At 34.1% G+C, this 15,839-nt stretch overlaps 1 protein-coding gene across 7 annotated transcripts in view; it reads right to left on the bottom strand.

Moving 5' to 3' along the window:
- Positions 1-2,747: 2,747 nt before the first annotated feature.
- The window catches only part of LOC149488639 (WD repeat-containing protein 44), a 102,598-nt gene continuing 89,506 nt past the window's right edge, over positions 2,748-15,839 (bottom strand). For 3 of the 7 annotated variants that reach the window (XM_089695104.1, XM_089695098.1, XM_089695103.1), the window contains 11 exons: positions 15,571-15,747; positions 15,152-15,230; positions 13,948-14,105; positions 13,039-13,180; positions 10,918-11,028; positions 9,092-9,208; positions 7,432-7,633; positions 6,719-6,859; positions 5,887-6,270; positions 5,002-5,592; positions 2,748-4,646 (listed from right to left, as the gene is read on the bottom strand). In XM_089695104.1, coding sequence (XP_089551230.1) covers positions 4,506-4,646; positions 5,002-5,592; positions 5,887-6,270; positions 6,719-6,859; positions 7,432-7,633; positions 9,092-9,208; positions 10,918-11,028; positions 13,039-13,180; positions 13,948-14,105; positions 15,152-15,230; positions 15,571-15,747 — 2,243 coding nt within the window. In that variant the 3' untranslated portion in view covers positions 2,748-4,505. The remainder of the gene's footprint in view (positions 4,647-5,001; positions 5,593-5,886; positions 6,271-6,718; positions 6,860-7,431; positions 7,634-9,091; positions 9,209-10,917; positions 11,029-13,038; positions 13,181-13,947; positions 14,106-15,151; positions 15,231-15,570; positions 15,748-15,839) is intronic. The other 4 variants (XM_089695100.1, XM_089695099.1, XM_089695101.1 and 1 more) reach the window with 4 other exon arrangements.

Here is a 15,839-nt window from a genome sequence, read left to right as displayed (position 1 = left end):
CCTAAATAGCAATATTTTTGTAGGGTTTTAACCCTGTGTGATTCCGCCCACCGTTGTGAATTTGAAAATTATTAAAGTATTGTCTTATCTTTAATTTAAAAAAAATGTTTTAAATTTAGATATTACGTTAAAGTTTATTTAATATCTGAGAACAAAGAAATTTTTACAATATAGGAATGGATATAAATGTGTCTTTTTGTATTAAGTATGTTCTGTGTGTAAGAGATATTTATGTTTTTGATATTTAAGTTTAATGCATTCCTTGTCATTTACATAATGTTTAATAAATGAAGTTTTTACAAAAAATGTGTTTATATATTTATGAAAAATTTTTTCGCCTTTATCCTATACATATTAAAATAGAAAAGTATAAAATGATTGATTGATGGCACGTGATTTTATAAAAAATTACGTTTAATTAAAATTATACTCGTATTAAATATTTCACCTACCTCCACAGTCTAAACGATTAAAAAAAATAGGTATATATAATTTGCTCTACTGAGAGAGATCTCAAATTTCAATCTATGCACACAAGCCAACTTTAAAATATAAGTAAAAATTATTTGTTGGTGCGATTCTGAATGCGCAAAATATCATATTGCAATAGACACCGCACAACATTTTTGTTTGAATACTCCAACACTACATACATAAGTCTACATAGAAAATTAAAAACATTTACTTATCCGTAAAAAATAATTTAGTCTTAGAATTGAATATATAGCAGGCACTGAATTATAAAAAAGTTCAAAAATACACTATGCTAAGGAACCATGTCATCGAGAATGACCCTACCTCAGAATCGGACGGAATGTTCCCGCTGGATAACGGGAGCATTCAACACGCTATATAATATCCATTTTGTTTACAACAAATTAAAATGGATATTATACAGGCATACAGCGTAATTTTAATTCGTGCGTTCCGGATTCATCATTTTAAACTTTGGCCCGAAATTCAGACTGCAAGACAATTCGTCAGATTGATCTAAAATATTAAAACAGTAAAATTGTATGCGTTTTGTGAATTCTGAGAAGTTTCTTTGAACGTAAAAGGAAAACCGAGTTCGTTCGACGAATCAATAGATGTGCTAAGGCTATAAGGCTACTGGTTAATGGTTATCTATTGGTATCTATAGCATTCTAATACATATTCTACAGTGAAATAATTGTTTGAAATCGGTCCAGATGCAGGTACCCTATAAATTAGCGCGTTCACACAAATTCTACCGTTTTATTTTCATTTTAATTTCATAAGTGAGAGATTTGAACGTGCATGGTAACACAGATTATTACACACAATAGGAAAAAAGGTACCTAAAGCCTTTTTGCAGCTTTCCAGTGAAAATTTATTCATGATCATGGTGGTTAGGGAGCCAGGTGCAAATTTGGTTAACTATTTCCTCTCAAGAGATAATTCGTCAGACGCATGAGAGTATAGTATTATAAAGCCTCGTGAACGTCAGCTGGCGCTCGGTTGGGGGGGTGAGCGGTTGTAGCCTCCCACGCACATAGGAAAAAAAATACATTCATTCATTCATTTCCTCTCAGCTAAAAATTTGTCAAATTGTAGCTAACCCAATATCTCAACGAAAAAAAATAGTCAGCTGGTTACAACATGGTGTATTATACGTCAGCTGGTGTCTCGAACATGAAAGTTAAATTTAAAGAAAAATTTATTTTCCGTTATTTCCTCTCAAACAAAAATTTACCTGATGATAGCTTATATGTAACTGTGGATAAATATATATGTCAGCTGGCTGTATCTTGGTGGAAAAACCGTCAGCTGATACGGGAGGCTACAACCGCTCTTCCCCCCAACCGAGCTCCAGCTGACGTTCACGAGGCTTCATAATACTATACTTTGATGCATTTTACTAATTACCGCTTGAGAGGAACTTGGTCATAAAATAAATAAATAAAAATAAATATTTTATCTGCTGCTGGCTCCCGGACCATGGGTAAAGATGTGAGATTTTATAATAAAATTCCTATTTTACCAATTTCTACACTACAAACCTATTTTGCCGCGGGATATTGCCGCGCTTCGACATTATAATACATGTAGCTTCTAAACTTCTGCGATGACCACTCTAGAACTTTGCATGAAGTTTAAGCATAATATAAGCTATTTATTTAATGATCTTTAAAAAAATTAAAAATACGCAAAGTTTGTAAAAAATGACAAAGAAAAATATATTTTTATTTTTCTAAGGAATTTTTATATAAATTCGAAATTCGAAATATGAGCATAAAAAGTTTATTTCATGGGGTATATTATTCAGTCATCAATTTATTTAAAAATTACTTTTCTTGAACTGATAATTACATTCAAAGTCCCCCATACCTCGCGCTTACTGACATCTTCAAAGACCTGTATTTTGAAAACTAAGCTTCTAAATGCAAAAATTTTTCGTATACATACCGAGGATATATACAGGTGTAACATACTAAAATATAACCGAAATCTGAAACCTGACCCTGAAATCTGTGTCCGCTTGGCGTGAAATGCCCCAAAGGCTAAACGAAGTCGCTTCTTAAGCAATTTATTTGCAAATTTAGATAACTAAAATGGCTCATTATTATTTTAATTGAGAATTGTTTAAATTAACATGATTTCAGGTGAAAAATGTAAAATTATCGAAAATTTACAAGCTCAACAGCCATTCTCTATGCGGCACAATATATAATTGTATGTAGTTTTAGTATTTAAGGAGTGAGGTAAAATGAAATAAAAGTCGTATGAACATGTTATATACCCATTTATTTTCAAAGATAAATGCCAGTTAAACATACAATACAATGGCATCGCGATCTATACAACTATTCAATGTACACTTATTTTATTAATCACAATATTTAGAGGCAAGAACTTATACAAAATAAACGAGATATTTAATTGGTGTATAACTTCCTAACAAATATACAAAATATACTTTATTACATTTTTGATAAATACGAAAATAAATTATACATGATTTAAGAATAATATGTTTATCATTAAATAGTTTTTAACATAAGTTTATTGACATAATTTGTAATATGTAAGTTGTAATGAAGATAATATATTTATAAGTAAGTGATATTCTATTACAACCAGACATTTATAGTTTCGTAATTATCATTTGGTAAACCATTCACACATGAAGTTTTTTTAACACAATAACAATAGCGTGACAATAAATTATAAATTTGGTCGATTAAAGAATAGCCACTATATTTAATTCCGTTGTACATGTGCGTACAGAGTAATATCATTTTTGTAACAAATTTATAATAATAACTACATAAATTTACGATTCAATCTTTTTGATTCGACATCATAGGCGATTTATAATCAGTTTATTTTTATTATTTTTTTTTATCAATTTAACTGCAATTACTATTATTGATACTTATATTATTAAATTCATCTCGAAATGGTCTCTATATTGTGGCAGTCACACATTTTTTCGGAATTTAACATTCTTAGATTTTCTTATCTCTTCTAATCGTCACTGTATATTAAGTTTATTTAAAAAATTGAATAACAGCGATCTACAAAGAAAGCATTATTGATTGCATCTTTTTAGCTTTTCTCTTTGTCTTTATTTAGATTCTTCCACCGCCTCTATACATACATACAAGCACACGGTAAGATATCTCAAATTTAAGTTTAGGTTAGAATAGTCTCACTTTATTAAATTGCAAATTTCATAAAACAATTCAAGAAACATTGTTAATATCGCGTTTAGTCGCTTTGCGCTAAAGCGATGTAACATTTTTACATCGGGTCAGTTGCAATTTTTTCTTAAGTTTTTATTACATCAAGTATGTATATTGTTGGCGGAATGTCGATTTTAGTATATAAAAAGGGAATTTATTACATAAAACACCTACCAACAATAATTGATCTTTTCTTAATTTCTTTACATTAGCATTTTTTACTTTAATTTTGATACCCCTGAGTCTAGCACGATATAAACTGTTACTATTATGATAATTCTGTCCTATTCGCTGCTTGAAACCTTAAAAAGTGTTCATATTCATGTCATCATCACAATTGACAACGTACAGAAGCAGTTAGATATGTTTTTATCCCAAAAAACTCTGTTCACTAAGCGAGTATTTATCTGTTATAAAAATTCGCAAATCATTGTTTTTTTACACGCTTTATATTAGCTTCACCTGTATGTTTGTTTGTAACCGACTTCTTTGGGCGCGATTTTGACAAACTTTGTAGATTTATTGAGGACCGATGACAATACACTAATTTTATAAAATTTTCTATTTTTTAGTTCGGTTTTCTATAAAAAGCGTGTTTTTTAGTTTTTTTAAACTATTATTATTTACTGTCAAGAGGTAGTGTATTCGTAAATAATTTATTTGTTTTAATTCATACCTCAAAATAAATAGATTATATACGTCATACGAAGTATTTCCCAATATTTTTTGTAAGATGCCAGTGCCGTGTTTTGGGCATATTTTCTTCACAAAGATGCTCTAAATCATTTATTTCCACATCTAAGCAAGCGCAGAGGCTGGTAGCGAGGAGTGTTTGGGCTTCGCCTTGTGAACGAACACTCGAATGGCGCCGTTGAAGTCCGCACTGACGAGCACGTGGCCCGTCTGGGAGGAGGACACCATACCGCCTTCTGGACTCTTCTAGAATTTGTGAAAATTTATTAATTGCTATGGTAAATAACGTAGTAATTCTACAAATGAATTTAAAAATTTAATACAATTTATCAGGTATAAAGGTTTCAACGAAGGCAAATAAAGTTTTAAAATATTTTATAATAATGTCAAAGGGCAATTTAAATGCTGCAGATGGCTAAATATTATAATTAGTATATTCAAACACACAAATAAAGTATATTCATTTTAGTAATTGTAGCAGACTTAACTTTCTATTTGAGCATGACATTATAATAAATTAAAAGTAGGTATATGCAAAAAAACACGATAAATGTGCATCAACGAAGTTATATAACAATGAAAGACTGCCAAAAAAACTCACCACTTCCTCCTTCTCCTCTTGACTCTTGCCCGCATTAAGTTTCTCTTCCCTTTCATTAATCATGCGTATCATATGATCAGGGTTGGGTGCAAATATCGCACAAGTCACCACAGCATTATGGGCTTTTATCCCTTCCCAGAAGTCATTCCTGTCCCTTCTAACTGACGTGAATTTGGAGTAATCATGACACGTCTTCCATATATAAATACACTGGTTTTCTGACCCGCTAACTATGTATTTCCCATCGTGAGAGAACGAGGCTTTTATTTGGCTCGACACATTCACATAGCCCTTATATTTGCAGGATAAATTCAAGTCTCGAAGATCGTACAATCGTATACGACTGTCATTTGAGGTGACGAGGATTTTGTCATCGTTGGGCATAGGTTCGATGCCGCTTATTTTTCTTCCTGTGGAATTCTTTCCTCGTGTGGAACGAACGTCTATTTGCGTGTGATATTTGAGTTGATCTGTGGTGTAGAATATACAGCGGCCGTCATAAGTGCCGACGACAGCGAACTTGCCGTTTTGACAAAAGTTAGCCGCTGTTATTAGTTTCGTTTTGCCGTCCACTTCGTTCCAAACTGCCACCTGAAAGAGTTTTCGATTGAGAATATGGAATTCGACATTTTGCCCATTGTAATGCTGCATTAGTATAAAAAGGCTCTACTAAATTGATCATTATTTTCACACAATTTTTCTGTCCCTTTTAATTTCAATTTATTTGATTGTATAAGAAAGATATAAATAAGGTTACACAAGTTAACTGTTTTCCATAATGTAAATACAAGTTTTAAAAGGTTTATTTTATAAACACACATTACTACACATTCTTTTAATATTTTAATTTGAACACCAAAAAAGCAATACCAATTTTCAACATACCTTTTTATCCGGAATATTCCACAGCCGCAACTTGCCATCCAGACTCCCCGACAGGAAATACCTATCGTCTCTTGGATGAAAGACGATAGCCGTCACGAAATCAATATGTTGGAAACAGCACAAACACTCGCCCCTCGAAATGTGCCATAAACGGACCGTTTTATCCATAGAACTGGACAGGATGAAGTAATTCTTAGACCAGGAGACATCTAAAAGATCGGAATTATGTCCGGAGTAGATGCAAAAGGGTTTCGGGTTGAAGGGGGCGCCGGGACCCAGTGGGGGGGAGTGGTCCGGGGAGGGGGGCGGGGCGAGGGACGCGAGGGACTCTTGGGACGGGGTGGGGGAGGATTTTTGTTCCGCGTTGTATTTTGTGCGCATGTCCTGTAACAGATTGAAACGTTGTTAGTAATCGAAGCTCTAATTTGAAAAAGATGGAAGTATATTGATCTTTTAATAAGTCAGAAATATAATATCACTTTTCTATTATAACTGGATTTAGTTTTGCTATGAGATATTCTAATAGTTTCATTGTAATGTCTCTTTTTTACTGAATATACATAGAATTCATGCAGTAAAAATCAAATACATACATAAAATAATGAAGGACGTTTGAATTAATTGAGCGTAGTTATATGTTCTAGGTAGATATAGGTTCTAGTTGAAAACCAGCGCTAGGCTCATGCCTGGCACAAGCTGAACTCCCTTTTGGCGGTACTGCGGACTTTTTTGTTCTTAATTTTCTTTTCTTGTTGATATGTTTTGTGTTATTTGTGTGTGTTTTTGCTGTCTTGTCAAATATATTTTTTTCGTTTGTTCGTCTTTCTTATACCTGGAACATGTGGAAGGCGTCCCGTGTGACCCACACCCGCAGCAGCCGGTCCTGCCCCGCGGTGGCGAGCAGGCGCCCGCACACGCTGAACTTGCAGCACCACACCGCGCCCGCGTGCCCCGAGCCCGACCCGCCCAGCTCCTGGACACATACATAATAATCATCGCATTGAGGCATATTTCAAAACAAACAACAACATAAAACAAAAAAGTAAAGGTCCCAGATAAGAACCTTGAGGGACACCAAGGTGTCGACATGATTTATTTTATTTTATTTTACTTGATCTGAGATACTTCACACTTCACACAACTTATTCGACGACCAACCTTATTTATCTACACACTCACACCAATTATGCTCACTATTTCAACTATATGCGTCATTTTATATCAATAACGTTATCAAATGCTAACTTAAAATTTGCATAAATCGCACGCAACCTTCAAACTTTTAACAATCCTTATGCGAATTTGTTGCTTTCAACTTAACGTTGCATTCATTGTGAATGATGACTACCCTATTTAGATAATTATATCAACTATTTTACATTTGAATACACCTAACTATCCTATACATCCAAATCACTTCTTCTAACTCAACTTTACACTTTAATCATCAAACAAACAATTATTTACTGAACTACATTTCAGAAGTTAATTGACACAAAATAACATAAAAATAATACATGATTAAAGTTATCAAACGCCATCCACCTGCACATAACGCACGCAGCCATCAAAGTCGTACGGTCCCTTGTGCGAGTTAGACGCTTTCAGTTTAATATTATGTTCTCCGTGCACATCATCTGCTATTTCAGCGACGTCTTCTTTATGTCTTGCATGTGACACTTCTTGTGCTAACGATTTAGCAGCATCTACTGTTTTCTTTACTGTGCTACCGAAGAACCGCTTTAACCTATGGTATGATAAAATTTCGTAAGTATGGAGTTGTGTGTTTTGATGTTAACAGGTTATTTGCGGGCAATGTGGATGATTTGTTTTTTACTATTTTTAAAAACAATGTTCTCGCCTTCAGATGTTCAAAAGGTGAAACAAATTTTCAAACGACCTTTTATTTTTTTCTTTTCAAGTGATAAATGTTTAATTTGATCACATGAAAAGGAATTTTGTTAATGTAAAATGATATTTTAAATTCAAAGCAATTCAAGCCAATAGAATTTCAAATTCCCAGATCGGTGTTAAAATTAGCACAAGAAAAAACGTCGTTAATAATAAAACAAAACGTATTAATTATTCAGTTATAAAAAAAACGCACTCAAAATGGTAATAGTAAAAATCTCGATTTCTGGAGCAAAATTTACAAAGCATGACTTGTGTTGGAATATTCTCTAGGTAAAAATGTTTAAAGCGATAACCTCACCATAAAATGGCAAATTGGGCATTTAATTTAAGTTAAAAAGCATAGCTTTTAATCGAAATAAAAAATATTGACTTAGTGCTGGATTCTATTGTCAATAACTAAACTCTATTTAGGAGCAATGGTAATCGTGATTTAAAAAAAAAATGAAGATAGTTTAAGTCAAATAATCCTATATGTCATGATTGCTATAATATGAAAATGTGTATTGTATGTTTTAGAATGTTTATCTGTCTACATAACTATTGACCTTATTCGTTACTTGCGTTGGCTATCTATATTATTGTCTATAATAACTTCTTCTAATTTATTTATTTTTACGTCAAAATATTACAACATATTATGAATACTAAAAAGACTAGATCTATCCTATTATTACTCGTGCTCCAGTCATATTTCTGGAACATTAACTATCCATAAAGTCAGTGCGTCTAAACCAAGTTTAGTTTGCAACAATAAAATCGCAAGCCAGTGTTGGACCATAAGCATAACATCAGGTCTAAATCGACCTAATTATAAGCATTTGCCGTTTGCGAGAATATAGCAACACTGAGCATGTACCAAACAAACTGTCACCTGATGTTTATGTTGTCGTGCGAGTGACACTTGACGAGATCGGCTCGAATTACACTGAATGGTGAAATTTTGTTAGATAACCTTTTTTGTTTTAAAATTACATTATTTTTAATAGGTATGTCGTTATTCTCCAGATTTTTCATTCGAATTTCACATCTTTCGAGTTGAAAATGTTTGAATTGGTTTTTATTACTCTAGTGACTAGTCTCTTCCGGTCAAAAGCATACTTAGCACGAAATATAAAACATTTTACTATCTTATTAATTGTCTTTTCTTATTAAAAGATAAAGGAATTTTAATAGAATTATTTCCTTTACAACATTAAATTTCCAGTTTGGTTTGTGTTGGGTGGTTCAAATACCCCATATCTTAACATTCAAGTGACCCCTAAAATTAAACTTATTCAAAAACTATACATACTTTTCAGTTTTACGTTTGATAGCCGTCGTTTGTCGATCCACTGACTCCCTTTTAGCTTCTTTCGTCTCATCCTCAACGCCTCCCGTGCACACGCTTTCACTTTCCTCGTCAGTTTCCCTGGAAACCACATAATTATAATCAAAATCTGGTATAGTGTCTATAGCAAAGGAAGCTTTATGGTATATACAATGCTCAGAAACAACAGATGCCTTGCAACACAATGTCCTGAAATGGTTTAAGCTGCATCTTGAATTATGACAGAAAGTGGACAGAGCAATGTTGATAGACAAGGATTTCTGACTAAATCGACGGATAAAATAAACTTATAGTTATACTATAAACAAAAAATAAAACTTCATTGATTTGACTCTCCCTAAAATGATATAAAATATTTATTGAATTATTGCTCAGTCCATCCTCTTTGTTTAACAATAAAAAATATGTTTAAATGAGTCTTTGATTTCAAATCACAACATGATACTATTACAAAGATTCGATTTTAAAACACGTTTCCATTTTTTAAATTAGCTTCGAAATAATGTACAACACTTTTATACTAATTTTAGTTTAGGATTTCCACGCTAAGTCATAATTCTGAGCAGTGGTTTCATCATCTTTATTTAAGTAGGATCCCATCTACTTTAATCAAATAGAAATACTAACAACATTACGTGATTAATAATTAATGGGTATTTACATGCAACAATTTCATAACCATGCTAAATAAACTAAAAGCGATTTTTTAAGCCATATACATACATTAAAATATAACAAACAAATATCACCAACATCCACTATACATATTCTTACTATGTACATTGTACAAGTCAAAAGGGGACAAAATACGCTACACAGGAACAAAGAAAAGCATACCCTTGAGGACTTTCAAATACGAAAAACACCGTACAAATTGAAAATAAAACGAACACACTACAGACTCCACACCCAGCGGCTGTGAACTGCGGATCTTTTTAAACAAACCTACAAAAAGCGTGAATTCTTATGTGCCAATCGTAGTGACCTGCTATTGAAAAATCATTGTCATTAAAATGCAGAAAGTTATAATAAAATCAACTAAACGTGATCCACAAAGCTACATAAACATTTTAGTAACTACCCACCAAGTTCACAACCGCTATAGTTACTGTGTGGCGTAGGCTAGTAGTGTTCTATGCGATCCAATTAAGAATCGGATAGAGTGTCATATTGTCACAGCAGACGTTTTAAAACTTTCATATTTAAATTCGAAGTAAGAGTTAGTCGACATTCTCAGTTGGATCGTAGTGTAGTCTAACCATTGAGGCACAATAAACAACTAGACTCACAATGCGTTCAAAAACTGTCCGAACCATAAGTCTACACCGCCTACACGATTATCAGATGGAGTTATACCAAGCGACACAATACATTTTGAACATTACTGCCCCGATATAAGGTATTTATCACAATAAGCGTGTAACAATACAAACGTCACATATTTTTGACGACATTTTATACAGGAAACTTCGTCAACGCATATTATGCCTTAGCAACAAATAGTACAATATACTTTGAACATTACTGTCACGGAATAAGGTGTCAATTCCAATAATAATTAATGTTTTATGCAAGGTCACTCGGACATTTTTAAAGACATTTTATTAGAAAACTCCGCTTTCGCATGTGTAAAAAGTTCTATGATGAGTGACTTTGGACCTTAATTCTACGAAATAAGATGTAAATTCCAATTAATCTTTTATACGTTGCTTTGACATATTTAGACTAATTTTTACGGACAATTTTTGCCAACAATTGTGTGTCTAGTGGACATAGTGTCGGTATATAACCTAGTGTCAATGGAGAGGTAGGAGAGCGCGGGTCGCAGCGGGGCGGAGGGCGAGCGGCGCAGGGCGGGGTGCGCGATCGACCAGCGCTTCCATAGTCGCCGGCCAGACAGGCTACGGGTTATGTTACTGTTTTGTATTTTTTGAAGTGAAACTTCTTTATCGGGGTTGGACAAAAATTTAGTGTAACATTTTTGCGTTACGCCATACTCGTGACATTTGTAAGGTCTTAAGAAGTTTCACTTCTTACGTGTATACTCTAGTACACGCATACATTTTTTTACATGAGGGTACATTTGTTTTTTGAAGTGAAACTTCTTTATCGGGGTTGGAAAAAAATTTGGTGTAACATTTTTTCGTTACGCGTGACATTTTTCCGTTACGCGCCATCTCTCTCTTATCCCTACCACGCGTGATTCGACGCATTTATGTAAAGTTGCATATATAGTAAATTATTTTTTGAAAAATAAGGTCATAAAGAAGTTTCACATCTTACGTGTGTACACTAGTACATGCACACATTTTTATTTATATGAGGGTAGATTTGTTTTTTTTTTTAATATCAGAGAGTGGGCAAACGGGCTCGTGGAGCGCCTGATCGTAAGCGAGTTCACCGCCCATATTCATCTACAGAGGCTTCTGCAGATGCGTTGTCGACTTTTTAAGATGGAGGTACACTCTCTTCTTGAAGACACTCAACTATTGTATTTGCTTTATTGTATTTTTTTGTAAATGGGGTATCTAAATCTTTAACTTATGGATAAGTCGTGATTGAACAAAATTAAATAAGGAGCTATTTATTTCGTTATATCGTTATGTTCTTTTGGGTTGCTTTTCCACTAGATGTACGAGGATGCATAGTGAAGGATTAATTTAATAAGTGTCGCTTCAACGCTAAATGAAGCGATAATATGATTGGTTCTTTAAAAGCACATCCCTCGCGATGCTACGCCTCGTACATCGCCGGTGGAAATGCAGACTTTAAGGGAAGTTTTATGACTCTATAAAGAACTTGTTTTCAAAATAATAATAGATAGAATAGAAACAGGATCAAATTCTAAAAGATAACAACAAAAATTATTTTAAGGTATAGTAGTAAGTTGTCTGTTTTATTTTGTATTTTTTAGGTTTTAAGGCAACTGTGCCTATTTAAATGAGATTTAGGTGAAAAGTAAATTTTGTAGGATTATTGATGGTACATACGTAATAACATTAAGTGGATATACATAAACATACGTAGTCAATTAAATCGGGCACATTTCGTCCAGAGTTCGTGACATTAAAAACTTTACAAGCTGCGATCATTTGATATATCCTAGAATTAAAACATTGTAAAATTACTAACACTTGGATCTAAAACTATTTCGTAACATGCTGTATACTTTTAACAACTAATAATAAGTTGCTATTTGTTATGATATTAGAGGTATTAGTAGTGTTAATGCAATGCATAGGTACATAAAACGTGCAAGGTGTTATTTTACTATTGTTAGTAACATAAGGGTTATTAAAGCGTGCTGATATATGTACCTATAAGAGAAGTTATAATTCCTATAAATGAAATATTAATTAAGATGTTATTATTTCTAGATTTGATATCGAGCTTGAAGACTAAAATGTAAATATGTTATTTATAAATGGTGCTAATTCTTAATAAAACCTATAAGAAGTGAAATACTAGTGTAGATTTCATGCAATTGTGTATTTCGTTTAGTGTAGTCCTTTTTCAATGTGTGTGTATGATCCTTTAATGTAATGTGTTGTGTATTGCTTTAAGTGTCATGTATAGTGTATTCTCCTAAAGTGGCATGTGTTTCTGTAGTGTGTGTGTGTGTATGGGCCTTTAGCATCATTCATAGTGTATTACACTTAATTGCAATGTATAGTGTATTTTTTTTTATGTCAGAGCAAGCAAAGAGGCAGGTGGGCCATCTGATGTTAAGTGGTCACCACCGCCCATAAACACTTGTAACACTAGAAGTGTTGCAGGTGCTTTGCCGGCCTTTTATGTACAAATAAGCTCTTTTCCCCAATGTCGTAGTGTATTGCCCTAATTGTTATATTATGTAGTGTATTTTGATGTGTGTGTGTATCGCACTTTAGTGTCCTGTGTGTGTAACTCACCTATTATGTTCGTCATCAGCCGGTCTCCCGATATACTCCGAAGTCAGTCGCATAATGTGCAAGCTGAGCGGGTTGATGCACTGCGGCAGCTTGTGCTCGGCGACGCTGAGCGGCACGCGCTCACCTGCAATACACCTGTGCACTGGCCAGTTGCGCTTTTTTTTAATTTTTTTTTCTTAGTGAAAGTTGTGTGCGGCCAGTTGTGGGATACAAATATAAAGGAACAATCACTATCCAATATAAGATACCAGCTTTCCGCCCGCGGCTTCGCCCGCGTTTTCAAAGAAAAATCGGCATAGTTCCCGTTCTCGTAGGATTTCCGGGGTAAAACCTATCATATGTGTTAATCCAAGTTACCCTCTATATGTGTGATAAATTTCATTGTAATCGGTGCAGTAGTATTTGCGTGAAAGAGAAACAAACATACACATATACATACACCCATCTTCACAAACTTTCGCATTTATAATATTAATAGGATAAAGGAGGTTTGTTGTTAAAACTTTTATTATTATTATTGGTGCGTGCGGCCAGTTATGTAGTGAATGGTAAGGATTATGACTTTTGTTTATTTTTTTTTTGCGATTGCTAAGTACAGAACTTCCTTACTGTTTTGAATTGTAAGTCACAAAATATGTGGATCAGTGAATATTGTTAATGTTCGACCAGTTCAAAATACCATGATTCAAAAACGATCCATAAACCTAATTAACGATGAAATATACTTATGGGTTACCCGCAACTTCACTCGCGTGGATTTCGAGAAAGAAGCTAATCTAAAATATAAATGCACTTATCTCTGGACCATATTTCTTACCAAACCAATCAACTGTCTTCACATGAAAAAGTAAGAAACTTACAAACTTTCGCATATTATAAGCTACTAAGATACCATATCGTGTGACGCACCAGTATCCAGATTGAGCACGGTGACCTGCTCCAGTATCTCGATGTCGGAGAGCTGCCGGCCGGACGCACAGCGCGCCCGTAGCCCTTCGCCCCCCACGTCGCCCTCCGCGGGCGAGTCGCCGGCGGAGCGCCGCCGCGCGCGGGCGCCTTCGCCCCGCCTGCACATGAGATACATATACAGGGTGAATTCGTTAAGTGTGCACAGGCGATTATTCCGTAACTATTACATATAACAAAAAACTTTAAACTGATATCGATAGTACTTAACCTAATGAGTAAAATGGCTATAATAAAATTTTAAAAATAAAACGAAAAATATCTAAAGAAAATATCTTTAAACCCTCCCATACATTTAGTATGAGATGTGAATATCCCATGTACATTTAATATGAAAGATTTTAGCTTTTTTTGCTTTTTTTGGTTTTCTGCTTTAATAACTTAGCAAATTTGAAGGGAAATTCATTTAAAAACTGTAAATAGAGCTCCTCATTGTATTGCATAATGAGGACGTCACTTCGAAAATCTGCTATGAATACAAAATATATGGGAAATCAAATGTATGGGAGCATTTAATGTAACATTTTTGGATATTTCTCGTTTTATTTAAAAAAAATTATTATGGCCATTTTACTCATAAGCTTAAGTACTTTCGATATCAATTTAAAGTTTTTTGATATCTGCAATAGTTATGGAATAATCGCTTGTGCACATTTAACGATTACACCCTGTATGTAGCAATATTCCAACAAATCAACACGAACGGACGAACACAAGTAACAGCTAGTAAAATATTGATGTTTTTTACCTGTGTGTTCTGTGAAATAAATAGCGAAAATGATTCGCGACGATGGTTATTAAATAGAAAATTGACATTAAATAGTTTTTGTTCTGATTTATTTCCACCAGTAATACCTGAGAGCCTCCTCAAGAAACAAATCGATTCATCCATTAAGGATATCAATGCAATCAAACAGGTAGTTTGACACATCAAACATAATATTATAAATATTTATATGATTACTAGCGGTCCGCCCCGGCTTCGCCCGTGGTACCTACATGTATAAACTAACCCATCTCTCAAGTTGGATCGAACTGCACATGGTGTGCGAATTTTATTATAATCGGTTAAGTGGTTTAGGAGTCCATTGAGGACAAACATTGTGACACGAGATTTATATGTATATACATATTAAGATGTATGTACCGAGTAGTAGATCCCAGACTTGCAGTACCACTATGCATACGCGTACCCGCACGTGTTTCTTCGTTGCGACCGCATTCGCCTGTAAATTTGTAATTTAACAACTATAAATAACTTAAGAAATGATTTTTATTAGTAAACTAATACTTCTTCACTTCGTCTAACGTGAATGAAACATATTTTGTCAATGGAAAATAACGAGAGAAAAAAATTCAACACTCAAAACACTCAAATACAACAGGTAGCAAGGAAAGCTATAGAATATAATAGATAGCTAGCTTGAATTACTTGTGGATGTAAATAAAAAGTTTCAGCCATAGAAAAAAATTGACCACTAATATAAATACAATATCTATAAACCTCATACCATCTTTTCTTCCATTCCTTCTCACTACTTTTTTTTACCTCACACTAAAACTCACCATTAACCGCACTAAGATCAGCGTGCGTGTGCGTGTGTGCGTGCGGTTGCGTGTGTGTATGCTGTTGCTGCGTGTGTGTGTGCTGGGCTTGCGTGTGTGTGTGCTGCGGCTGCGTGTGTGTGCGTGCGGGCGGCGCCTGGGGAGACGACCACGTGTCGCCCAGGGACATGTCGCTTGCTGCAAAAGTTATCATAATATTTAATATTACTTTAACAATAAGTCAACAATAAGTTGTGATTCAAACAATCATAAACCCACATTATTTTAGC

Source organism: Colias philodice, chromosome 5, assembly GCF_061535455.1.
Source record: "Colias philodice isolate Cphi_HAF_F1 chromosome 5, ilColPhil1 Martin Lab GWU primary, whole genome shotgun sequence".
Lineage (NCBI taxonomy): Eukaryota > Metazoa > Arthropoda > Insecta > Lepidoptera > Pieridae > Colias > Colias philodice.
Note: the sequence above shows the minus strand (reverse complement) of the source record. Positions and strands in the feature narration are given on the sequence as shown.